Raw genomic sequence first — 24037 nt, 5'->3', positions numbered from 1 at the left:
AAAGGTACGCATTCATTCCTTTTTATCACTCTTGGGCGCAAATAGGAATCTTTCTGCTGATAAATTCAGTTCCAGCGCTGTCGATCTAGAGGAGAAAGAACAGACATGTCCAGCTCCAAAGATCCAACCACGGTTGTACCAGCTCCTTCGTGGGGATGGGGATGGCCACATACAACATACGCAATGGAAGGTTTGTCAGCCCAGAAGCTCTCTGGGCCTTTCAATCTTAATCCTTAGTAGCCACGATTGGTTTCTTATTTTTTTTTTAATTGCTGACAATTTTATCATGTTGGACTTGGCGTATAGGGGGTGTTGACTCTGGGCTAGAAGACGATGAGGAATTCGAGCAGTCAATCGAGCCCGATGATCCAAAGATTTTTCGCGATGGCAGGGCCCCGCGGTAAGCTTCAGGAGCTCACTACACCAGTCTCTGGGAAATAAATAATCAAGAATGAGAATATCACTGACTGATCTCATAGTGAGACGGACATTTTCATAGCGGTCATGGGCGTGACTGGTTGTGGCAAAAGTTCCCTGATCTCACTTTGCTGCAAAAGGCCAGTTAGAATAGGCCATGATCTACAAGCGTGTTAGTCGCAAGTCCCTGTACCTCGGCATTTCATGATTAGTTAGATGCTGATCAGGGTATAAATCCGATCATAAAGGCACCGCCGTGGTCGACGTTTACCCGTTTGAACTTTCTCCCACACAGACCGTCTTTCTCATCGATACACCTGGCTTTGACGACACAAATCGCAGTGACTCTGATGTTCTCAGAGAGATCGCATCATGGCTGACCAACTCATTCCGCAACAAAATCTTGCTCCATGGCATTATATACTTGCACAGGATCAGCGATCCACGCATGCAAGGATCGGCTCGGAAGAACCTGATGATGTTCAAGAAGCTTTGTGGAGATGACGCCCTCAAAAAGGTGATACTAGCTACCACAATGTGGGATATAGTTCCCGCGGAAACTGCTGAGGCTAGACAAACAGAGTTGGTAAACACGCCCGAGTTTTGGGGCTACATGGTGTCCAAGGGGAGTCGAGTCTTTAGGCATCACAACACCATCGGCTCGGCTCGAAAGATTATCGAATCCCTGATAAGAGACAGAAATACAATGATCCTAGAGCTGCAAAACCAGATGGTCAACGAAGCTCGGCCGCTGCAAGACACGGCCGCCGGAATGGAACTCCAGAAAGAGTTTGCTCGAGAGAGGAAAAGGTGGGAACGCGAGCTGCGGGAGGCACAAGAGGGCATGGAGGAGGCCATTCGCAAGCGCGACAAGGAGTCCGAGGAAGCGCTATTGGAGCTTAAAACCGAATACGCAGAGCACATCAAGAGGCTCGAACGCGAGCATGACAAGCTCAGGACTGACGCGGTACAGCTGCACCAGGAACGTATAGTGAGGTTCAAGAATGCCCTCAAGTTCCAGGAGATAGTTCGTGGCAAGTACCACGAAGAAAGTCAGGGTTACTCCTCGGATGCACCCACCTTCTCATACAGTATGGTCGGTGAGAGATATTGCTTTACGGGCCCTGTGACCTATTGGTAGTATGTAAACAGGTTTCGATTTCATCCTTGGTTTTTTGGGTTTGCTTTAACAGCAGTTCCCGGATTCTAGCAATCAAAGATCCAGTCCATGCTAACTCCGAAGTAACAATTGCTTGGGAAACAAATCCAGGAATACTTTCAAGAAGATTCTCATGTCGAATCAGAGCTATGGCACACTCTGGTGTGGTGTTGGGTAAGCTATATTCCCGCGTCTCCCAAAGTTTGCCACGCTGGAGTCAATATACTAACCGAATCTCTTTACTCTACTTGAATGAAAACAGTGGCGCGTGGATTTGCAAATATCGCAGTCGTGGGGGCAGTTGGACGACTCGTAAGTCTCATCGCCTGCAAATGGCAAACCTGAAAACTTTAAGGATTACAAAATTCTTTCTGGTTCCGAGTAACTGGTCAGAAGCATATTCCGAGTTTGAAGCTCGCATCCTGGCCTGGACTTCTGACTCGGCCCCTGACAGGTTACAACAAGATGGTCGTTGAGAGATATCCTAATCTCCGACAGAAAATTCAGACTCCAAAGCCCTGGGTCGGAAGCTGGCCACATTGGATCTGCATGGGACCAGCTCCACACTATATCCTTCAATGGAAGGGTAAGCCTCCCGCAGAGTCTCGTCAGGATGCTTTCCTTCCTCAGACAGTCGCAGCGGTGCTCAAAAAGGTAAGACAGGATGGCGAATTGCAGGCGGCAGCCCTTGGGATCAACAACACGTATGTTTTTGTCGATGTGAAAGGCAATGCAACTTGGGATCTCGGCAATCACTACGTAGGACTGAAACGCCGCCTGGAGCAACACTCAACCGATATAGAGGTGCGTACCTATCTTGTCTAGTTGGGCTTTCCAAGACGAGGCCGGTCTCGTGCTGTGCTCTCATCACCTCTTTGTGCTCACTCATACATTGTAACAGGCTGTGGCTTTGAACCCCGCAAGTACGACGGACTACATCATTCAGTACCGAAACGGCAGCATGGGCTATTCGGTGGAGAAGTGCATGCCGAACGAGCATTTTGAGTCCTGGGTTGTCAAAAACACCGAGCTTGAGTTCGGAGCTTCACAGGACTAGTTAGTTACTCATGTGCCTGAAGGACTAGAGCAAGCCCGAGGTGGACTTGAGGCACACCACATCTCATGGCGAGGAAGCGTACCGGGCGTATACTTATAAATGCTGGAATGGGAAAATAGGATAGGGACCTTATTGGCACTAGCGTACCCAGTATATATGAGACCCTAATGTGATGCACACACTCATTGATTGTTCATTTATAATTACGTTTACAATAGTCAAGGAATGAAACAGCCCGTCGCTGTGGTGAGTGGTGAACTAGTTAGTGCTGAGTCGCACAGAACAATACTCGACTGGAATTGGGTACATTCTAGTGAGCACGGTCAAGTGCCCTTGGCCACAAGGTGTGCAAACCGGTGGTGATTTCTACACCCTCGTCTGTGAATGTTTGAAAAAAAAAAAAAAAAAAAAAAAAAAAAAAAAAAAAAAAAAAAAAAAAGGAAACAAAGCTGTTTATAAAAAAAGTTTGTCTTCTACAGCAATCATCATCTGTGAAAGATTGCGTCAAATCTATAGATCTAGAAACGAAACAAGAAGTGCTACAGCCTCAATGCAATCCACAAACCTCACAATTACTCCGATTTTCGCCTGGGAACATCGAATCCCGAAATGCCCAGTCTGTCTCCAAGCCTCTGCCATGTGCCCCCTAAACTCCAATAGAATGGGATTATACGAAGGAAGTTGAAGAAAAGGAAAAAAGAAAAAAAAGAAAAAAAAGAAGAAGAAAAAAATCCCCGTAGATTCACCCCGCCCAAAGTGTAACGGAGCTCAGCTCCCAAACGCAGCGGCAGGGTACGCCCTATCCCTCTTCTTCTTGGGCCCGCGCGCCGTGGAGCTACTCCTCGAGCTGGCCTCCGACCCTTGCCCGCTGCCCGGCGTCAGCAGCCCCGCGGCCACATCGGGCGGGAGGTCGTTCCAGTCGGTCTCGGGCCGCTTGTCTTGGAAGCAGAGCGCAGCCGCCTTGGCCGATGCGCTGCCGCCGCTGCTCGCTCGTGTCGGGGCCGGTGGGGCCTTGAACGGCAGGTTCACCACGGCGGCCGTGACGGACGGAGGAACCACAGCTGGCGGCGGCGCCATGGCCGCGTTCGTGCTCGTCGTCGTCCTGGCCATCGCGGCAGACATGTCCGCGGCGGAGGCGGCGCCGTCCAGCGACCGCCGCACGATCCAGGCCGTGTCTGGCCGCAGCTTGTGGTAGTACCCTTGCTCGGGCCGCGAGCCGACGCGCTCGAAGCCGCGCGCCGCGTACCACCTCAGCCCGTCGTCGTTCTCGGTCCACACGTGCGCGTAGACGTCGGCGATGTCGACGGCGGAGCGCAGGTGCCTGGCCCCGTCCAGCACGGCGTCCAGCGCGGCCCTGGCGAGGCCCAAAGACCGGAAGGGCGACAGGAGCGTCAGGCTTTGGATGTAGAGGGCGGAGCGGTTCTTGTTGAAGGGCGAGGTTTCGACGCGCGCGACGATGGAGCCGATGACCTTTGGTGGTTCGGCGGGCGAGGAGGGGTCGCTGTCGTCCGTCTCGGACCACAGGATGGCGCGCGAGAACAGACCCGACGCGGCCGGGTCTAGGATGCGCTGGTAGAACGAGTCCGGGTAGTTGACGCAGAGGAGGAGGGCGTTGATGCGGCGCAGCGGGGCGATGTGGTCGGCCGTGATGGGCACGATCGAGGCCGACGGGTGAGGGGTCGTCGCGGGAGGCGTATTCGCTGCTGCCGCTGCCGCCGCCGCCGCCGCCACGGCGCCAGGGCTCGGCGATTGCAGGGGTGCGGGAGGTGGTGGAGGTGGGAGGGGTGGTTGTTGATGCTGTTTTGGTGGTTGCACCACCCCCGGTGCCGGGTCCTTGTTGTTTGGTCGAAAGAAGGACAGAATTGAAGGTTGGCCAGCCGCCGAGGCAGCACCGCGGGAAGACATTTGTTTCTATGCGAAAGATGGCCCGTTTGCCTGGACCGGGGCAAAGAGCAGATGAGTTTGTTTGCGCCTTTTGAAGTTGCTTTCAGGACGGATAATTATGGGACGCGCGCAAGCGAACACAGTTCGAAAACAAAAAAGAAAAGTCGGGACAAGTTTAAGCAAAAAATTGGCAGAGGGCACAAAGTAAGCGATTGATTGATGTTCAGGGTTGGAACAGAAAAACAGATTGAGAATTGACAAAAGAATTCCTGACACCTTCTTGATTCGGTCTCAGCTGGAACAAGATAGATGTTTTCACGACGTGGCCTTCAGCTCCTCACATTTCAAGACAAAGATGTCCGACGCCCCCGACGCGACTTTCCTTAAATCAGATCGTCAAATGACACGAACCTAGAGCGGACCCTGGAACTACCGGCGCCACCATAAACGGAACCACAAGCTGCAGGTCTCAGGGATGAGCCTTGGGAGGGAGGGATTTGCTTGACGTAGTATATCCCAGGTGGGGTGCAGGTTATTTTGACCGCAACGATTTGGTGGACGGAATACCCGCAAACACTGAATGCGCCTACAGGGAAGGGAAGGAAGTGTTAATGTTGTATTTTTTTGCGTTACAAAGTGTCACCATCATTCATACTACAAACCACCACCATCACATCGCACGCTCAATTGCAACGGTAACACAGGTGGGTGCAGGCGTTGTGATTTGTGCGATGTATTAATTAGATGCTTTATTGGCATCTCCGATCGTAGAACCAGACTGGCATTTAAATGATCAATCGCACATACCCCTCTGTTCACAAAACTGCAACAGCTCCTCATCCTTCTCAAGGCGTGCAAAACAGGACTCCTCCATACCAAAGCTAACCTCAAGCCCCTCATCCGGATACAAATCCGTCTCGCCCATCCGAGCCCGGGCGGCAGCACGACTGGGAAAGAGGAAGAAGAAGCTCTCAAACCCCATCTCGGGCCAGCGAAACCCCGTGGGGAGGCCGAAACCAAAGTCGTGCTTCTCATAAGGCTGCATGTTGTGCCACGCGAACCCCATGCACGTTTTGCCATTAAACCACGGCATGTCGAGGTCGTTGAAGCGCAGATCCGGCGCCCCCGCCGCCCACAGCATTTGACCCCGGCAGTACTCGGGGGTGACGGCGGCCGTGTTGGTGCGCACTACGGCCGCTAGTAAAGGCAAGGCTACTGCGCGGTCGCCGAGAGCCTCGGATGCGAGCACGTCCCGCGAGCGTGGGAGTGCAACGCAGGAACCGATGAAACGTTGCGAAATGGGCTTCCCGCACCGAGGTCGCATGTTGACGGCGTGGATGTTGTTGGTCGTTGCGCCTGGGGCACTGATCTCGGGCTGCACGGGCAGTTTGGCTCGCAGGCATGCTCGCCACCATAATGCAGCTATGGCGTCGAACGAAGATATAAAGGGCACCTCGGCCGGCAGGTCTCTGCTGCATTCGGCCTTGAGTGCTTGCACTTTGCTTCTTGGGAAGTGGAATATGCGCGTCTTGACAACGGGCTGCTGGAAATCTTCTGGTGGCGGCGAGGGAGGCGCTTCGTTGTGTCTCATGGTTGGATATTTACCACGCAATCTTTCCCACTTCTCTAGGCTGGGTTTCCATTCGGCCGTGAACAGCGTGTGTGGCGGGATTTCCGGATCCAATCCATGGGCTTCAGGATCACCCATCGCGTGAGCCTTGGAATAAGCGGCCCAGGTTGTGAAAAAGGAGTCCCAGCCCATGCCGTCGATAACCTGATGGCTTATCGCCGAGGCCACAACGATACCGCCATTGATTAAAGTCACTTGGAAAGCAGCAACTCGGGGTCCTGAGGTGCTAAGATCCGGTGCGATGGCCATTACACCCAAATGCCCTTCGGGTGGGATCAAGCTTTCCTTTTTGAGCTGCTGTGGGGGATAATCGTGGCTGTGATACCACTGAAAGGAAGGGAGTTCATTTGACCCATCAACTATATGCAGGGGCACGTCGCCGATGGAGGTTCGTTTGATGACAATTCTTCGGGCTTCATTGTCTTGGTGCAACGTTCCTGTTAATTCAGGGTAGTCCCCCAGGGCTTGGTCGAGGCCCTTTCTCAACCAGTCAATCACACTGTCGTGAGTCTTGGGCGTGTTATCCTGCAGGGGGAATATATCGGCCATCCAAATGTACAGAGGCACAATTTGACTCCCCGTGTCCGAAAGCTGGAAGATCTCGTCGCCATTAGCCTGCATCTGTCCCCTGTTCTTGGTTTTAATCCGAGAGGGCGAGATGTGTAGAGCCCCAGTCTGGCCCGAACTGATAGCAGAAGGCAACGAGTTCATGCCGGGCTGACTTTGTGAGATGTATGAGTCCGGGGGCTGCAGCTATTGCATTTGCATTTGGCCTCATACGACAAGAAACATGAAAACGAGACAAATTGCAGAGGAAAGTCAATGGCTGGGTTTTATAATCTGAATGGGCATCGAGACCAAGATCTCATTTACAGTGGTACATAAAGTGGGCTATAAAAAACCTTGGGACGATGGATCCCCCTTCCGGATAAAAGTACTTAGCCCAGCCTTACTCCGCACATCTCCGAATCTGTTGGTGCAAGTAACAACCCGGTCCCATTCCTGTGCGTACTTTGTACATTGTCGTACGATGCCCAGACTTGTTGGTTGTTTGTCACATTTTTTCACCTCTTGTAATTGTCTAGCTTCTTATAGCGGGTATTCAGGTCAAGGTGCAAACGATCAACCAACATCGTTATCCCTTGCATCCTTCCGAGACTGCGGTATTGTTGTAGGTAGATCGTCCTTCTAATCACAGGCTCTTTGCTCCTCTCCCACGTCTTTTGCACGTCATTTCTGCACTGCTTGCAAGTGGTTGCCATTCGGTGATATATATCACAAAAGAAGCAATGATGCCTTTTTTCTCTGTCTCCCGCTTTAAACGTTCGTTTGGTCCATGGTTACCCAGCGTCCGTCATATTCTTTTGTCTGGAAGCGAACTATTTACAATCCCGCCAAAGCCGAGATAATATGAACATATCTGAAGACTTACGCACCGTCCCGGTCGAGGGTTTTCCGCTGGCCCTCCTCGCAGTCACTCTGACGCTTCTGGTCTTGGTAATCTTTGCTGTGGCAGTCCGAATGTTTGTCGTCATATACAGTGGGACTATAGGATTGGATGATTATTTGATAACTCTAGGCGCAGTAAGTCCTGTCCCGATGTACGTACTACGCCTTCATGAGACGAAAATCTAACTTGAAATGTTCCTACGAATCAATAGATCATCAAGTGCTCCATGGCCGGCCTTACATACCGCGGCGTGACAGTTGGTATAGGAACGTTCAACAAGAACCTGAACGACTGGTTATCCGTCCAGGCAAGCAAGATATATACCATTTGGATTCTTGTCTACCTGTGTGCAATGGTCATGATCAAAACATCCATTTGTATAACACTGCTGCGAATACTGCCTCACGGGCCCCGGAAGTCCTTGACTAACACCCTTCGGCTTTGCACATGGACGTTGATCGGGCTGACCTGCGCAGCTTGGTGCGTCAGCTTCATTGGAATATTGACGCTTTGCCGACCCATTCAGGCCAGCTGGGATAAGTCACTGGTGGCGACGGGCAAGGCGCAATGCGGCTCACAGGAAGCCCTCATCGGCATCAGCCAGACGGTTACGGCGACCGGCATCATTACCGACTTTGGCTGCACCATCCTCCCCGGCATCATGCTTTGGAAGTCACCCATGGGCCAGTCATTCAAGATCCAGATATTGTTCCTGTTGTCCGTCGCATCCGTTGCTTGCGTCGCCACCATAGCGCGTGCCCCATATATCACGCGCTACGCCAACCCGCACGATGATCTCCTTTACTACATTGGATACATGGTTCTCTTCTCCAACATTGAGACCGGCGTGGGTCTGGTCGCTTCCTCCCTCCCCGCGCTGCGCCGGATGAAGCATATGCTAAAGGGGCCGGCGGTCACGAAACAACCTAGCGAGGTTGAAATTGACCAATCGAAAGGCAGTGTTGCCTTTGTGACCATTGGAGGTACCGCTGTCAATAGTGGTGGTCGCTCTGTGGCCTCACCCTCCCGCAAGGTCTTCTCCAAGCCTACTATTCGCGGTCGTGCCAACGAGACTGGCGAAGATGTGGATGGTCAAGGCTGGGAGCGCTTGGGTTGACAAAGGATTATGAGAGAGTAAAGCCGACGTGAGGTTTTGATGGCTGTCATATTTTGGAGATGTCTAATCGCGCAAGAAGGTGGTGGTCAAAAATACTTGCTCCAACAGACGTCAACAACTTGGATTGAATAGTCTCTCAGCTAATCAGGGCCCGCCGGAAACACTGCGGCAGACAGTAACAGGAGTGTTTTTGTTTTCGTGGTTGTTCTCTGATCGGGTTGTCCCTGGGTAAGATTGACTGTGAATTAATTTTCCAACCTGGTACTAAGAGGGTTAGGTCGTTACCTGGAGGAGTGGATGGAATTCCCAAAACCATGTTGGCAGCCGAGAGAGCCAATGAGGCAAAGGATTTTCTTTTGCGGTTGGGTTTTATATTGAGAGCTTAAGAGAACTCAACATAGAGCCCCATGACTTTTGCTAAACCATGTTCATATGAACTACAACTCGGCGCCCGCTTCTCGTTGGCCAACAGACATATACCTCGACAAAGCAGCATATCGAATTTTTGGCAGAAGCATGGGTATAATTTTTCTTCTTATATCAATGCAATGAAGCTCACTTGAGAATCGTACCGCGTTTGTAGCAGAAAACAACGAAGCGCTCTGTTACCATCCTGGTATTGCTTGGTGTTGGAGAACCAAACCAACCAAGTGTACCGATGCTTAAGTTGTCAGAGAGCAGACCAATTACTCGCCGTTTTTCTTTAGTAATCAGGTTGCAGTCATATGTGCGAACGTGCATCCTTTTCAATCGATTCTGCAAGCTGATAATAGGTGTCGTACAGTAGATAGTTAGTGGTAGTGGCAAGGCTGTAGTTGAAACGTCTTCATGGTTTGTTTTACACGTGCAGGGTAAGTACCATGTTTGATCTCTGCTTTACCCGCGGTGCGGCTCTGCGACTTTGGTTCCAAACGTTATTCATACTGTCACTGAAGCATGGAGACCCAAATTGAGGGCTGCCGGCTCCCGCAAATTCCCACGTACGAGGGAGTACAAGTGGCTCCTTTTGTAACATGCCTCGTAGGTATTTGAGATTTAAGAAAAAATGCTTAATTGCCTACCCGGATACCTTGCCTATCCTGGATACCCCTGAGTGGAGGAGGCTGCTTAGCTGAAAATCACATTGAATTCGACAGGACATCATCATCCATTGTATGCTAGCGTCTTTGCTGTCTGTAGGGGATAAAAAAAATGAAAACCACAAAAGAAATTCGATGCCTTTTACTTTTGCTCATAAAAAAACAAGTCCTCGAGACGGCCCCAGTCGCCATTCGCTGGAAAACATCAGCCTCAACTAAAAAATTGCCGAGACCGAACTTGACGCTCTCTCTTTTTTTTTTTTTTTTTTTCTTTCCTTGGCCAGTAGTTGACTTTAATTAGCTCCAAGCCTGTTGATGGATTAGTTGCACAAACTCCATCCCATATTTGGAAGTCAGGCTGCGCTTCGCTCACGTTTCCATGTGCTCCAAGCAGCCAACGGCAGCAGCAGCTTGTCTGACCATAAAAAAAAAAAGTTACCACTTCTCCAGGGCGGTCAGCGTTTTCTGCCAGCTGCAACGCCAAGCTCACTACCACCCTTGCTGGGCCCGCTCAGGAGTGACGGAACATCAACTAAACTAAACCAACCCTGCCAGGTGCATGCGTGCGCTCCATAAGTTTTGGGGGATCGTAAAACCACCGATACCCAGAGAATAACCAACGCTTTTCTTTCTCTGGTCTCGAACAACAAAAACTTTGTACATCAAACCTTGTTTCGTCGTCCATCTCTTTGTATTCTACTTGTTTCGCGTGTGAAATTTCTCGGGCGACATACCCATCGCAAGCTTTGCTCCAGGACGGAACTCTCACAATGTCGGAACCACCGCATAGGTTCGACGAGTTCCCCGATACGGGCAAGGCCCGCGTCATTGTCGCCCCAGAGAACGCCGACAAAATGGAAACTTTGGTAAGCTCCAGTTCACGGCTACATGGCTGGATTTGCGCAAACATCTCAGAGATGATCGCGAACGTTGCAATGTGTTGTGTGGTTGTCCAAAAATCCCTGTCTTTGCTACACTAAAACTTACACTTTCTCGGCATCCAACGTCCACAGGCCCACGTGGTTCTCGACGATCTCCTTCACAACATCATCTCGGACCTGCTTCTCAAGGTACACCGGGATGAGAAGATGGCACGAGCTGCCACTGCTGCGATAAAGGTCGAGAAACTTGCCGCCAGCTCTGCAGACACCTTACTATCCGATATCAGCCCCGATGTACGCGTCGAGACCGAAGCCGCCGTCTACGAAGATGGAAAAGTCCTGCTTAAGGGCAACCCGCTTAAGACCACCAAGGACATCCTCTGCGAACGATGCCACCTCCCACGTCTCCTCTACCCTACCGACGGCAAGGGCGCGAGGAAACCCGATCCTGGCGTCATCTATTGCAAAAAACACCCATACATAGAAAAGCCAAATCACGACATCTACGGCCAAACCTGGGTGCCCCAAGGGCCCGGTAGGGGAAAGAAGAAGAAGGACATGGAGAAGAAGCTCGAGTCGTCACCAGCTCCGGGCGAGGACGGCGCGCCAGTCAAGACGGGCGCCGCGGCACGACCGCCTAATCAGCTGTCGTTCCCGTCCGCCACGTGCAGCAAGTGCAAGCGCTGCATCTTGGTGACGCGCCTGAACAACCATATGGGCTCGTGCATCGGAAACAGCGGCCGCAACGCGAGCAGGGCGGCCGCGGAGAAGATGAAGAACGGCGGCGACGGTAACGGCACGCCGCCGTCGAGCCAGAAGGGTACGCCCCTCCCCGGCTCTCGCGCGTCCAGTCCTAGGAAGCGCGACAGCGACGAGATGATTGCCGGAGGAACGGGAGACGATGCCGCCTCCAACCACGATGCCGAGGGCGACGACGACACAACCACCGCTCCCAAGAAGAAGAAGCCGAAGCCAAGCCCGGCCGTCGCGGCTGCCGTGCCCAAGAAGGTTATACTCAAGACCAAGGGTCCAAAGAAGGAGAAGGTGAAGACCGGGTCAATGCTCGGCAACGAGTTTAAACTCGATGACGACACCAAATCTGAGAAGGAGAAAGATGGCAACTCTCAACCGAAGCAAACGCAGGTGCCCGCGCCGACGATACCACCACCCTCGGGCACATCGGCGACACCAGTCATGCCACCCAAGAAGAAGCTGTCAACAACCAAGATACCGTCGCCAGCAAAGAAGCTCAAGCCCAGCAATGGGCTCAAGCAGTCTCCCGTGCCACCAGTGGTGCCCAAGCCTACTGTCAAGGTCAAGGATGCAGACGCGGGCTCGGAGTCGTCAGGCACCATGTCGTCTCCTCCACCTAAATAGGTCTTGACTTTTTCCACCGTTTATTGCATTGTTTGGCGTTCGGTCCTCCATGCTTCATTTAATATCTAACACAAAACTGGATACTTTGCAAATGGCTTCTTGGCAACTTCACATCGGTTTATGTCAAATAACAGGGGGCGCATTGTTTTTTTAGTCGCTCTTATCACGCGATGGTCTTGATGCTGGCGGCGCGCAGTCCAGGCCAGCTATCTCCACTAAGCCTAGACCAAAGCTAACTAAGGTATCAAGCTGTGCCCTCAAAAGGCAAACGCTCATCGACGACGTTGTATTTATAACACTTTTCTCTTCTTCATCCATACATATGGCCCGATTACATGGCATTGGGAATATCTTGTTTTTTTTTTGTTTCGTTAACTATTATGGAGGTTGGTCATATTGGGTTGGAGTTGCTGGATGTGGATTATCTCTTCGGTATTTTAACTGTATTTTTCCCCTTCTCTATTTAAGAGGGGATCTCCATTTGCATCGGTCACGGCAGGTATAAAAAAAACACGGTCTTGGAGTTCTTTTGGTGCCTTGTTCGGGTCTTGCACCTTCTCATCTGGTCTTCCATGACTTGTTATTTCCATCGTGTCGCCAAGCACTCATGTAGACCACATCGCCATGCCACGGGATGGGGTTATGCATTACTGAGCAAGACCCGCGGAATCCTCGTTGGTATTCCGTATGCGTATCACTGGTGTTTTCCCGGCAAACGACGAGAAGAGGTCTGATGTAAATACCTCCTCATCTGAGGCTTGTAACTGAGGGGCAACCTATGCCGACACATGGCTCTGAGCTCATAATCAGAAGTGCCTGCCGTCCAAATCTGTGTTTTCCCTCCTTTTTTTTTTCTTTTTTTTTTTTTTTTTTTTTTTTTTTTTTTTTGAGTTTTTGTTGCGCACCTTTCGGGATTTTACAAGTTGCCAAGCGCGCAAGCAAACATTTGATATTTGTACGCATATGCCACGTTGGATCTGCCACGTTTTGAAGGGCGATATCAAACCCATTTTTTGACTGTAAATTTCACGGGCCGGTCCTTGAATTCAATTTCAACACCGAGCTCTTTGCATCCCCACTTTCAACTGGAAGCTCTCATCATCAAGGCTCTCAAGCTGTGCAATCTGCAGTCAAATCAAACTACCAAATACGGCTTTGAAGCTATTGAGAGCTTATTTTATCGACATTTTCAACACAAAGAAGGCAAATTGAAATCTCATTGGCGCTCACTTGCAATCCAAAATGGCCACCAACGTTTCTATCGAGACCTCAATGGTAAGATTCCTCCAAAACAATTTTGTTCTTGCAAAAATTACCTTGTTTTCTATTCAACTGTTTCTTTTCTTTTCTTTTAAACTTTCACAAATTTCTTCTCCTTCTTCTCAGCACTGACAATAACCACAAAAACACACACCAGGGCACCATTGTCGTGGAGCTGTATGAGTCGCACGCGCCCAAGACGTGCAAGAACTTCAGCACGCTCGCGTCGCGGGGCTACTACGACGGGACCGTGTTCCACCGGGTTATTAGCGACTTTATGATCCAGGGCGGCGACCCGACGGGCACGGGCCGGGGCGGCTCCTCCATCTACGGCGACAAGTTCGAGGACGAGATCCGGCCGGACCTTAAGCACACGGGCGCGGGGATCCTGTCCATGGCAAACGCCGGTCCCAACACCAACGGGAGCCAGTTCTTCATCACGCTGGCGCCCACGCCTTGGCTGGACGGAAAGCACACCATCTTTGGTAGGGTCTCGGGTGGCATGGGCGTCGTGGAGAGGATGGGCAGGGTCCAGACGGATAAGTCGGATCGTCCGGTCACGGAGCTCAAGATTGTAAGGGCTAAGGTCGTTGAGCAGCAGTGATGGACTGGGAAGAGAGGGTTTTATGAGTTGAGATTGTTTGTCTGCATCGCGTTTTTTTTCACTTTTTAGGCGGCGCATTGCAACTACTTTGAACTTGAGTGGGCTGGTAGCAGTATTCCTTTATTCATGAGCTGCGAGAGAATCAGGCTTAAAACAAAGATGGCAGCATATCATAGGTTCCATTTGCAAGGATTTTTATCCTCTTTCACGGCCATGCAAGTACGCACGGGGTAAAAAATAAACATATGGACAATGAGCACCTGAAGCACAGTGGCACAATGACGCCTATGCTGCAGCGTCTCCACAGTGGCTTTGGTGCCCGGGCTGTAGTGGGGCATTTCATCCTGTCTTCCCCTCGTCGCAGTGAACACCCTTAGATTACATTGGGCTTGACGCAACAACCCACAAGACAAAAGGCTAGTTTTTATCAGCTTGCTACGAAAACGCTGTTTGTCAACAATTTGTTGGCTGAAATATCCCTATTCAAAACTCTCACTCACAGCCCATCAAGACACTAACAAGAAAGAACTTGGGTTTTCAAGCAGGCATTCTTTAGCTGGTGAGACAGGACAGTTGTCGCATTTGACGTGCCTATCAGTTTCCCTTTGAAGTGAAGGGTTTGTTTGTCACCTGCCTCTCGCTGCGAATGATAAACAGTCCTACCTAGTGGTTAAAGCTCGGGCACTGGGGAAGGAAGGCTCGGGTCATTTCTGGTTTACCTTTCTTTCTGGAATTATCACTCTTTGGCACCATTTCATTCACGAGCGGAAATCCTGGCTATATGTGGAATGTTCCACACGGAACTGAGCCCATCTCCAAATCCGCATCTTGATCATTCAAATCACGTTCCCGGCACATCTCTTTTCACAAAACCTCACTCGCTACGTAGCTACCTAGACTTAGATGCTCTAGACTTCCCTCATCACCATACCAGCAGCCATGGATCCCCAATCTTCAGAGGGTGGCAACAGCACCAAGCCGCAATGGCACCCGCTTCTAGAGACCCTCGCTGAGAACAAGGGGTTGCTCTTGCTGCAAACTCGCATGGTTCTGACCGCCATCGCCATCATCTACGTCGGCGCTCACGCTACTCTACGCCGTCCTCCTTCCGCAGCGCCCCGGACTTCCAACAAGTTCGCCAAGGAGAAGGATGGCAAGAAGAAAAAGAAGAAGAAGGAAGAAGCCCAGTTTGTCGAGGGTTTCCAGGCTTCTGATGCCATCCTGTTCCCGATACTGGCTGGCTTCACCCTCGTTGGTCTGTACTATCTCATTCAGTGGATGGATGATCCCGAGTTCATCAGCAAGATCATTAGCGGTTACTTCTCGATCGCTTCGCTGTTCAGCCTCGGGAAGTTGCTCGGCGATGTTATGCACTTCACCACGAGCTTCGTCTTTCCAAACGTCTGGAAGGACGGCAAGGGCAACTTGTGGCGTTTTGATTCACTCCGTCGACGCCAGCTGGTACGAGTTGAGGAAGCAGCCGAGGAACAACATGTTGCTTCCGCCCATGGTGACACCGTAGCTACAACCGACCTCACCTCCGTGGACCAGCATGGTCTTTACCGCGACGAGTCTGGTAGCTGGCGTCCCGATGAGAAGCACCCCATGCCCTTCCCCGGATTTCTCTCGACCCTGAGCTGTGGGGATTCCACCCGAAACAAGCTCTGGGCTGTGCGGCTTCTCGTCAAGGAGCACTGGACAGTCAAAATCGGCCTGCATGGTTTCGGCAAGACCGAGTTCCAGCTTACCCTTTGCGACGTCCTGGGTCTTGTGGCTGCCGCCGCCGTTGCTGCCGCTTATCAGTACACCAACGCTACCGTACTTTCCAACGTCATGGGTCTCGGCATGTGCTATGGAGCGTTTCAGCTCATGTCTCCCACTTCGTTTACCATCGGGACCATGGTACTTGCTGGTCTGTTTGTATATGATATAGTCATGGTTTTTTACACGTGAGATGTCCCTTCATACCCTCCCTAATTCCAGAAGGTCCATGGAAGATAATACTAACAAGCAGACTGCGCTGATTCAGGCCGTACATGATCACTGTGGCCACCAAGGTCGACGCTCCTATCAAGCTAACTTTCGGCGAGCCCAAGCGGGGAAGCATGCTCGGCTTAGGCGATATAGTGCTTCCGGGAATCTTTATGTGCCTTTGTCTCCGTTTTGACCTGTGGCGCCATTACCAGAGCAAGATTACAAAGACCAAGCAAAATCTCGCGTCAGAGCTTGCAGAGAGCGAAAACAAAAACACGACAGGGGATGCAACAAAGGTCGTCGTTGGTGAGATCGGAACCATCCAGACCAAGGCCGAATACATCGATCCTCAGGGCCGCTGGGGTGACTTGCTCTGGACTGCCGGGCTGAAGCAAGCAAAGTCAACCGTCGGCCTAGCCTCTACGCAGTTCCCCAAGACGTACTTTATGGCTGCGGTATGGGGCTACGCTTTCGGCATGGCGTTGACCATCAGCATGCTCCTGACATTTAACCACGGCCAGCCCGCGCTACTTTACTTGGTGCCGTGCGTCACGGGCGCCGCGTGGCTGACAGGGATCGTCAGGGGAGAGGTGGCCGATATGTGGCGATACACGGAAGATGGATCTCTGGACGTCAAAGACGTAGTCGTCACGGTTGACGCAGATGGTAAAGTCATTGAGGAGGATCAGGCGAAGGGTGACGCTGCGGACAAGTCTGGCGAGAAGTCGTCTTTGGTGGACAAGGAAGCGGCCGATGCGGACCACGAGAGCAATGATAAGCCCATCTCGCAGGAGGAAGCCGAAGCTCTACGCCGCGAGGGGCACGATGTTTTCATGTTCATCCTGAGGGCTCCAGGTGCTGAGGAGATGGACGATTTCGATGTTTGATATTGAGTCCAATATTCGATACTGGGCGCAAGTATTGTTAGTCTTGGTTACGGATGCGAGTACCCAGACTGAGCTTATACCCCGATATAGAACTCTTAGCATTAATAAGCCTCAATCTTAGGTCAGCCTGCACGTCTGTCTTTCGATATTTCACTTTAAAAGTATTTCACACAGTCGACCGCGAAAGCAATGCCCACATATGATAGCTTTACATTCCTTGATACATCCGATGCGCCCAAGCTTCCTTGTCTGTCAGCAGGACTCTGCTTTAAGGTTATTTACAATTTAGCCTTCGTCTCGACTTCTTCAGGTTCTTTTAATCTCACAAGACCCTGTTCAAAAAGTTAGTCACTGTGAAGCAAGCCAGATAATTGTAGTGGAGATAAGAACTCACCTCTTGAACACACGTAGCTACCAGGACTCCTTCCTTATTGAAGATCCTTTGGATCACTACACCCCTTCCATCCCCAGACCAGGGGCTCTCCATCTCTTGGAACATCCACTCGTCCGCCTTGATGCTTCTAGGCTCGTGGAAATAGATGCTGTGATCAAGACTGACCATCATGCCCACCGTGGGCCGATCAGCCCAGTCCTTCAAATCACCGCCACCATCAAACTCGCTTTATGGGGCCGGATTGTCAGTAAAATGTCCTCAATAGGGGGGATTCGTGAGCGCCACACTTGCTCATTGAAACAAACAGAAAAAAAAAGGGCGTGGAATAACATACTGCAAGTCCTTGATTTGCTCCACCAACCAGGGATCCAGCGTGTCGATATCTTCGACCTTGACCGGGAACCTCCACAGCTTGTGGATCCTCGAGATGGTGCCGATAAAGTAGCTATCGCTGACGTAGGCGAGGGCGTTCATGTGGGCTTGGACGCCGCCCTCAGCACTGATCTTGCCCCTGGCCCTCGTCCAATGGCGTGACTTGCGATTGTGGACGTCGGGGCTGTCCATGTTGGTGACCTTCATGCGGCCCGACTGGAAAGGACCCAACCAGGCCAGCGTCGGCCCCTCGTCCAGGTCGTCTGGGGGAGGGGGGCCGGCGTCGGGGGGCAGGCTGGCCGAGTGGCGCACGACGTTTTGGTTCTTGCTGCGCTCCGACTCGGGCGTCTCCTTGACGAAGCTGATAGTGGTGGTGAAGATGCAGCGGCCGCGCTGGCGGGCCTGGACGGTGCGCGTGGCGAAGGAGCGGCCGTCACGCACGCGCTCCACATGGAACAGGATGGGCACCTCGTTGGCCCCCGCCAGCAGGAAGTAGCAGTGGCACGAGTGGACCAGAAAATTGGACGGGACCGTCTTCTGCCCGGCTGAGAGGCACATGGCGATGACAGAGCCGCCAAAGATGCCTCGTGCTCCCGGGGGCTGCCAAGCCGGCCGCGTGTTGGTGAAGACGTCCTGGCCGATCACGCTGAGCTCCGTCACGTCCAGGACGTTTTCGATCGGGGCTTTGTTGGGGTCCTCTGGTGGGGGACGAATCAATGTCGGGAAGGGGATTGCCCCATCATCGTTGCTGTGGTCGCCCATGTTTGGTTGATGGGTGAGTAGCTAGATTGATTCCCTCTAATAAAGGCTACCAAACTAGCCTTGTAGATTGACCCTCAGCAGTGCCGTCGTTTATTGGCGTGCCGAAATTGATTTTACTGTTACTTTAGCGCGTGCTGTTTGTATATCCGCTAATTTTGTTGTTTTTCATTCAATTCAATACTCAGATATAGAGTATAATCAAAGCAAGCATAAAAATTTGAACAAGGCAATATTTCAACAAGAGAAGAAAGCGAAAAAGGGGTTGAGAATTTGTTGTCGAAGCGTTAATTTCGAAACGTCATGCCGCGGACCCCGGCGCAGTTATGCGCAGTCAGTTGGCAGCTCTTGGGGTTTTTTTTAGAATTTCAAGAATGTTTCGAGAGCATGGGCAAAAACATATTTGATAAAGTCCAATAAAAAATTGCCGAGGTTCGGCAACGCGTCACACTTGACACGTTCAGCTTAACGACCAGGAAGCGAGACTGCCGATCCTCGGAACAGTTCACGTCTAGAACCGGGTTTATACTGAATGAATTGAACTGATACTAATTACTAATGGACAGCTGAGCTGAGCTGCAATTACGTTTTGATAAGAAGAGTGAGGAAGAACCTAGGCCCATCAGTGCAAGGTGTCTTGTCTTAATTACCTTGTCGCCTGTCTACCTTGGGTACTAAGAACCTTATAGGCACGACAAAATCCAATTTCTCACGTGCATTGAATGCACGTGATTCATTGCCATATATACATACTTTGGTACTTATGTTTGTGCATGAGACTTGATGTTTCAAAGGTTTAGATACCTCCTCGTCTTTGGAAATAAAAATTGCTAGTACATTATACATATATCTACCCAGGCATACCATTGTATTGTTCTCTCGGAAATGCCCTTGATGATGTCCAGCGAGTCGAGAGATACCTAGAAGTCCTGCCCTGCAGGTCTCATCGAACATGGCTGCCTGTATCCACGTGACCTCAATTGAGTTGCTTCCTGCTGGTAGTGTTGATTTTCGCCCCACAGCAGAGCTTGCCCAGAAGAGCTCGCAGCTTCTGACGCAGTATCAGCAACTTCACCTCCCAACAAAACAACACCAACGTCTAACGAAAGGTCACTTCGCAGTCTCCCTGCCTACCCGAACATTGGAAAACCCCTTATAGGCAGGGATTGACGATTGACAATGCCGTCTGCGCGTGAGTAAAGCAGCGAATTCGATCTCGAACGAACACGATCCTCCATCCGAGCCTATAATCGAGGCTCAAATAGCATCGAGCTGAAGCTTCAGGTTGCTACCGCTCGAAAGTTTCAAAGTTATCAACCCCCCCTATAGCCGTCACTGGCACCCAGACCACCGCCATGTCTCGCGCACGTATCATTCTCCGCCGCCTCCTCCCGAGGGCCCGGGTGTCTCCGACCCTCCGGCCATTGCCTCCTCGCCGCGCGGCCGGCACGATGTCAATAGTCAACCGACCGCAGCTTCCATTTCTAGCCCCGCCGAGCCCCCGACAACAAACCCGGTACATGGGCACCGGCAGGCGCAATTGGTTGGTCAATGAGGCATACTGGACCGTCTACTGGTGCTTCGTCTTTGGCACCATGAGCATCTTTGGATGGGCGATTGCGTTTGCAGTTCGTGAAGAGGTGCGCGAGAGGGAGCACCCCACACCCCATGAGTGGTCATTTATCACGCGCTGGATGGTCCGCGAGGCCATGGCAGAGCGTGACGTTCTCGACACCATCAAGCCCGATTGGCCCTACATTTTCCAGCGGCTACGGGATGCGGCCAGGCGCCTGGAGGACGGCAAGGTGGATGGCAAAAATGTCAAGGACATGGGGATGGGCCAGGACCCGCCACATCCACCAGAGAGCAAGGACTTGTCCGCGAAGAGTGAGGAGTGGATAAGGGGCTACTACGACGTCCTGATGGCATGGTGCAAGGCTGCGGAGTATGTGGACGGCTGGGTCGTTGACAAGACCCGAGGGATCGTGTTCGCACCCGAGGTCGTTATTGGGCCCTCGAACCCTAACAGGAAACCCATCCCCGCAGGAGCGGCCAGCGCCCCCAAGGAGGAGGACTGCGAGCTGGCGTTCCCCGAGCGGCCGGACATGCTGTACCAGAAGGTCCTTGGCACCAAGGGCTTCACGCCGAGGCAGCGTATGGACGCGGCGCTGGCTTATGCTACGTGGTTGGAGTACAAAGGGGAAGGGGCTGCCGCAGAGGCTATGTATGAGCAGGCGGTGGGCATTGCCCTAGATGCATCAGGCCAGAGGGACCTGGTGGACCCCAAGATGTGGACGCTAAAGGATTCGGCTCTTCCCTCTGCCAATACTCTACGATCATTGACGGCATACGCACAATTCAAGGCACGACAGGGCGACACATCATCGGGACTGCCGATGATGGTGTCCATCCTACGGGCGCGACGGTCCCTACCTAGCGTGGGTTCAGCAATGGAAGCTGAACACACATTCAAACCGCGCCAGATCACCCAGGAGAAGTGGTTCGCCGAGAAGATTTCTGACTTGGCAGTCTCTTTCTTCTCGCCGCCGCCGTACCCGCCCCCTCCGCCAGACGGCACGAGGTCACCAGCCCGCGACGCCAAAGAGAGGTGCGAAGAGGCCGCCTTGCACATGCATATTGGTGAGATCATGTATGCGTCGTCAGCACGCGCGAGAGAGGAAGGACTTGCGTGGACGCGTGAGGCGGTTGACACTGCCGAGGAGCAGCTGCACCAAATACAGGGTGAGGGAAATGCGAACAAGAATAGCATGAGTATCACGAGCGTCATTTTCGGGACGGCGAGGCGCGACGAGCGCGACCTCATTTCGAGGCGCAACGTAGTCAGCCTGGACGCCCGCACGACGTGCCGCGAGTGCCTCGCCGCCGGGCTGGACAACTGGGCCACAATGGTCCGGCAGCTGGCGGCGGAGGAGAGGAGGCAGAAGGAGAAGCGCGGTGAGGAGCCCTCTTCCGGAGGCTCATGGTTTGGGCTCTGGGGCCGTGGCGGACAGCAAGCCGGACGATGGGAGGCCGAGGAAAAGGTCGTTGAGGAGAGGATGGAAAGGGCTAGGAAGCTCTTGGATGACCCGGATGCTCCATCGGTCGGGCCCATGTCGCTCTTCCAGGTTTAAGCTCCTGGGGTGACGTCGCCACATCTCTACAATATGTATAGCTCAGTCTCATCTTGTCCACCAGAAGCAAATGGAACTCAGCGGTCATGCGGCAAATTTCTCCAATTCAGTGCAAACGCGTCTAGCCCAATCCGTCAGCGACTAGCATCATGTCTGGATACGCTTTTAATTCGTGATCCAGGAGCGTATTCTCACCAGTCTTGTGCCCTCCATTCATCCGACAACACGAGTAGACCCATGTCTCAGCTCGAAGAGCCGAGTCATAGTTGTCGGCGCGTGGCAGTCTACTATCCCGCGATTTTGTCGACCGTACCAATGATATCGGAATATCAGGTCGAAGAGGACCCTTGCAACGTTGGGCCTTCGCTTGGGAAGTGTGGCGACAAAAGAAACAAGAAAGCAAAAGAAAAGAAAACAACTAAACGAAAAGAGATAAGGCTATACTTCCAAGATTTCCTACAGAGCGTTACCTATTCCTCCTCATCGGACATGTCTCCGGCCGTGTGACGCGTCCAAAAGGTGCAGGAGGTGTGACCTCCTTACCTCCTCTTTTGAACAAATCCCCGTTGCCGGGAAGTCGAGCGCATTGCCGCTTGGTGTTGATCAATAATAAGTTCCGGCAGGCAATTCTTCCTCTGAGTTACAAGGACCGATTGCTTCTTGGGGGGGTTACACTCCACGTCGACGCTGGAAATCTGCAGGGGGTTTAACGGTTTGGCCAATGCGGCAGGCAATACAATGCAGTTAGACCTTTTTTTTTTGGGACTGGGGTAATATACTGCTCAGTGGAGAGAAATGATGATGAGAGACAAAAAAAAAAAAATAAAAAAGAAAAAAAAAAAAAAACAATCGCCACGTTAGGCTCCGCAAAGTTCATCATCAAACAAGTTTGGAACGGTCGCTCACGAACTTTTTTTGCATTTCGTCATTTGTTTTTTCTCGAGACAATCAACTCTTTCTCGAAAACATCGAGCGGCCTGTCCTGTCATCTCGGAGATGCCCGAATGATTACTAGCGGAGGGCGCCGGTCCCAAGTTCACGGTATCGACTATGGGAAAACGTCAATGATCCGGTGGAAGTTCGCGTTGACATGTCTGAGCACAATCAAACATCCCAAAAGTTGCCCAATGGCTGCCTTGGGCATTTTCACTAGGGTGCTCCTTGTTTCGTCCACGTTTGGTTTGCAAGGTCGTCATTTAAGGTGGCTTTGGTTTTTTTTTGGGTTTTTTCTTCTTTTTGTTATTGTTTTATTATCCATCACCTTCTTATTTGGTTTGCGCATTTTCGCATTTGGGTTTGAAATATTGTGGAGTGCGTAGTATTTTTTGTACAGCCTCCAGACACTGGTCGAATTGTCGTAACCACAGCTATACTTGAGGTGGCCTGATTTCAGCCACAAATACCAGCCCAATCTGACAAGTAGCCCAACCTGAGTAGTGGCAAAGCACCAGACCGTTCTAGGCTTGTGCTTGGGTCGTATGAGATTTGGATTGCGTATTTTTTTATCCGGCGGAATTTTTTACTTCGTACTCTGCATTAAGCGGTAATACTACTGGGCTGTTTGGCCGAAAGCCAAATATATTGTCACTACCGTATTGTGATACGGGACCTAAGCTCATTACTGAGGGTGGGAGGGTTAGCTGATTGGAAACAAGCTGGATTGGTTGATGGGGCTTGTGCGTGGTTCCATGCCACAGTAGGGAGGTACATACCTATGCATACCTAGCTTCCTAGGTAAGGTAAGGTAAGGTAAGGTAGCTACCTAAGCAAGGAGCTATGGCACATGCAGGAAATGTCAGAGCTTCGGTTCAGTTTACCGTCGGCCTTGCCTACCGGTTTCCACTACGTACTAGTACATGCTAGCAAAAAAGTAGTAGAATGCGAGGGGCAATATCCGACAGGATCCTTTGTCAAAAGACGGGCCGACCGCATCGAACCATAATGCACGTGACTGATGCCCGCAGCCGGGTATCGACTCGCGACTAGACTAGAGTACCCAAGACCTAAGACCCTTGACTAAAAGCATCCACCCACTCGTCCCGTCTTTTTGGCGTCGGCAAGCCGGCTAAGTTCATTTTTTGGGGCCTGCCCCCTTTTAGGGCATTTGCGGTCTGATCAAGATTCGTCTGGTTTTTTAACTAGCTCTTGTGTCCTGTAGTCCAACAAAGTCTAACTTTGATGGGAAAGAAACAGCGAGATTAGGTAAAAACATGGCAAAGAAGAATGCGAAAGACAAAAACACCATGGAAAAGCCAGTTGTTTAATCTTGTCTGAAGATATTCGTAGCTTCTAAACTAGGTACAAAAAAAGTATTACCACTACTCGGGATCCCAAGGGCGCGATTGAGACGACGTTTGTTGTGGTGTGGGGTGTGATTCCGGATCGATCGATTTTCAAAATAGGACGCGAACTTGGCATCGCCCAGTCATCCAGCATTCAGGCCCGGCTTCTCATATCAGATGATGCTACTGAAGATTTTTTTTTTCTCTCTCTCTCGCTCTCTTTAAGCGTATATCTTACGGTACCTGAGCTAACGTGCATACGAAAGAAGCAATCAAGGAAAAACAGTGGAGTTAATTTACTGGGGTAGTGAAACTGGAGAATA

General features: G+C 51.5%; 9 protein-coding genes across 9 annotated transcripts; 6 read left to right on the top strand and 3 right to left on the bottom strand.

The window, feature by feature from the left end:
- Nucleotides 1-10: 10 nt before the first annotated feature.
- Nucleotides 11-2828, top strand: PgNI_10364 (uncharacterized protein). The gene is made up of 8 exons (XM_031130336.1): nucleotides 11-190; nucleotides 307-400; nucleotides 480-589; nucleotides 666-1557; nucleotides 1688-1750; nucleotides 1839-1888; nucleotides 2031-2380; nucleotides 2478-2828. Coding segments are annotated over exons 1-5 (1182 nt in total). The 5' UTR covers nucleotides 11-105; the 3' UTR covers nucleotides 1689-1750; nucleotides 1839-1888; nucleotides 2031-2380; nucleotides 2478-2828.
- A 573-nt stretch (nucleotides 2829-3401) lies between these two features.
- Nucleotides 3402-4538, bottom strand: PgNI_10363 (uncharacterized protein; the record flags this gene model as incomplete). The annotated part of the gene is made up of 1 exon (XM_031130335.1): nucleotides 3402-4538. One exon carries the CDS (start codon nucleotides 4536-4538, stop codon nucleotides 3402-3404), a length of 1137 nt encoding a protein of 378 aa, XP_030979823.1.
- A 772-nt stretch (nucleotides 4539-5310) lies between these two features.
- On the bottom strand, nucleotides 5311-6858 carry PgNI_10362 (uncharacterized protein; the record flags this gene model as incomplete). Its single annotated transcript, XM_031130334.1, has 1 exon — nucleotides 5311-6858. One exon carries the CDS (start codon nucleotides 6856-6858, stop codon nucleotides 5311-5313), a length of 1548 nt encoding a protein of 515 aa, XP_030979717.1.
- A 699-nt stretch (nucleotides 6859-7557) lies between these two features.
- PgNI_10361 (uncharacterized protein) lies at nucleotides 7558-8714 on the top strand (the record flags this gene model as incomplete). The annotated part of the gene is made up of 2 exons (XM_031130333.1): nucleotides 7558-7731; nucleotides 7809-8714. 2 exons carry the CDS (start codon nucleotides 7558-7560, stop codon nucleotides 8712-8714), a joined length of 1080 nt encoding a protein of 359 aa, XP_030979824.1.
- Nucleotides 8715-10384: 1670 nt separating this feature from the next.
- Nucleotides 10385-12586, top strand: PgNI_10360 (uncharacterized protein). Its single transcript, XM_031130332.1, has 2 exons — nucleotides 10385-10659; nucleotides 10807-12586. Exons 1-2 carry the CDS (start codon nucleotides 10564-10566, stop codon nucleotides 12049-12051), a joined length of 1341 nt encoding a protein of 446 aa, XP_030979718.1. The 5' UTR covers nucleotides 10385-10563; the 3' UTR covers nucleotides 12052-12586.
- Nucleotides 12587-12896: 310 nt separating this feature from the next.
- On the top strand, nucleotides 12897-14220 carry PgNI_10359 (uncharacterized protein). Its single transcript, XM_031130331.1, has 2 exons — nucleotides 12897-13326; nucleotides 13469-14220. Exons 1-2 carry the CDS (start codon nucleotides 13294-13296, stop codon nucleotides 13913-13915), a joined length of 480 nt encoding a protein of 159 aa, XP_030980031.1. The 5' UTR covers nucleotides 12897-13293; the 3' UTR covers nucleotides 13916-14220.
- Nucleotides 14221-14854: 634 nt separating this feature from the next.
- On the top strand, nucleotides 14855-16776 carry PgNI_10358 (uncharacterized protein; the record flags this gene model as incomplete). Its single annotated transcript, XM_031130330.1, has 2 exons — nucleotides 14855-15864; nucleotides 15945-16776. 2 exons carry the CDS (start codon nucleotides 14855-14857, stop codon nucleotides 16774-16776), a joined length of 1842 nt encoding a protein of 613 aa, XP_030980238.1.
- A 278-nt stretch (nucleotides 16777-17054) lies between these two features.
- On the bottom strand, nucleotides 17055-18304 carry PgNI_10356 (uncharacterized protein; the record flags this gene model as incomplete). The annotated part of the gene is made up of 3 exons (XM_031130329.1): nucleotides 17055-17108; nucleotides 17171-17396; nucleotides 17505-18304. The coding sequence occupies 3 exons, from the start codon at nucleotides 18302-18304 to the stop codon at nucleotides 17055-17057; spliced, it is 1080 nt and encodes a 359-aa protein (XP_030979834.1).
- Nucleotides 18305-19656: 1352 nt separating this feature from the next.
- On the top strand, nucleotides 19657-21432 carry PgNI_10355 (uncharacterized protein; the record flags this gene model as incomplete). The annotated part of the gene is made up of 1 exon (XM_031130328.1): nucleotides 19657-21432. The coding sequence occupies one exon, from the start codon at nucleotides 19657-19659 to the stop codon at nucleotides 21430-21432; it is 1776 nt and encodes a 591-aa protein (XP_030980282.1).
- Nucleotides 21433-24037: the final 2605 nt, after the last annotated feature.

Source organism: Pyricularia grisea, chromosome VII, assembly GCF_004355905.1.
Source record: "Pyricularia grisea strain NI907 chromosome VII, whole genome shotgun sequence".
Taxonomy (NCBI): domain Eukaryota; kingdom Fungi; phylum Ascomycota; class Sordariomycetes; order Magnaporthales; family Pyriculariaceae; genus Pyricularia; species Pyricularia grisea.
Note: the sequence above shows the minus strand (reverse complement) of the source record. Positions and strands in the feature narration are given on the sequence as shown.

What these genes read in the sequence shown, in the direction of transcription:
- PgNI_10360 (XM_031130332.1), top strand. Translation starts at nt 10,564, where the DNA reads ATGTCGGAACCACCGCATAGGTTCGACGAGTTCCCCGATACGGGCAAG. An exon ending in CCGACAAAATGGAAACTTTG is followed by an intron (nt 10,660 to 10,806) that starts GTAAGCTCCAGT and finishes CAACGTCCACAG; the next exon opens with GCCCACGTGGTTCTCGACGA.
- PgNI_10364 (XM_031130336.1), top strand. Translation starts at nt 106, where the DNA reads ATGTCCAGCTCCAAAGATCCAACCACGGTTGTACCAGCTCCTTCGTGG. An exon ending in TACAACATACGCAATGGAAG is followed by an intron (nt 191 to 306) that starts GTTTGTCAGCCC and finishes CTTGGCGTATAG; the next exon opens with GGGGTGTTGACTCTGGGCTA. An exon ending in CGCGATGGCAGGGCCCCGCG is followed by an intron (nt 401 to 479) that starts GTAAGCTTCAGG and finishes CTGATCTCATAG; the next exon opens with TGAGACGGACATTTTCATAG.
- PgNI_10359 (XM_031130331.1), top strand. Translation starts at nt 13,294, where the DNA reads ATGGCCACCAACGTTTCTATCGAGACCTCAATG. An exon ending in TTTCTATCGAGACCTCAATG is followed by an intron (nt 13,327 to 13,468) that starts GTAAGATTCCTC and finishes AACACACACCAG; the next exon opens with GGCACCATTGTCGTGGAGCT.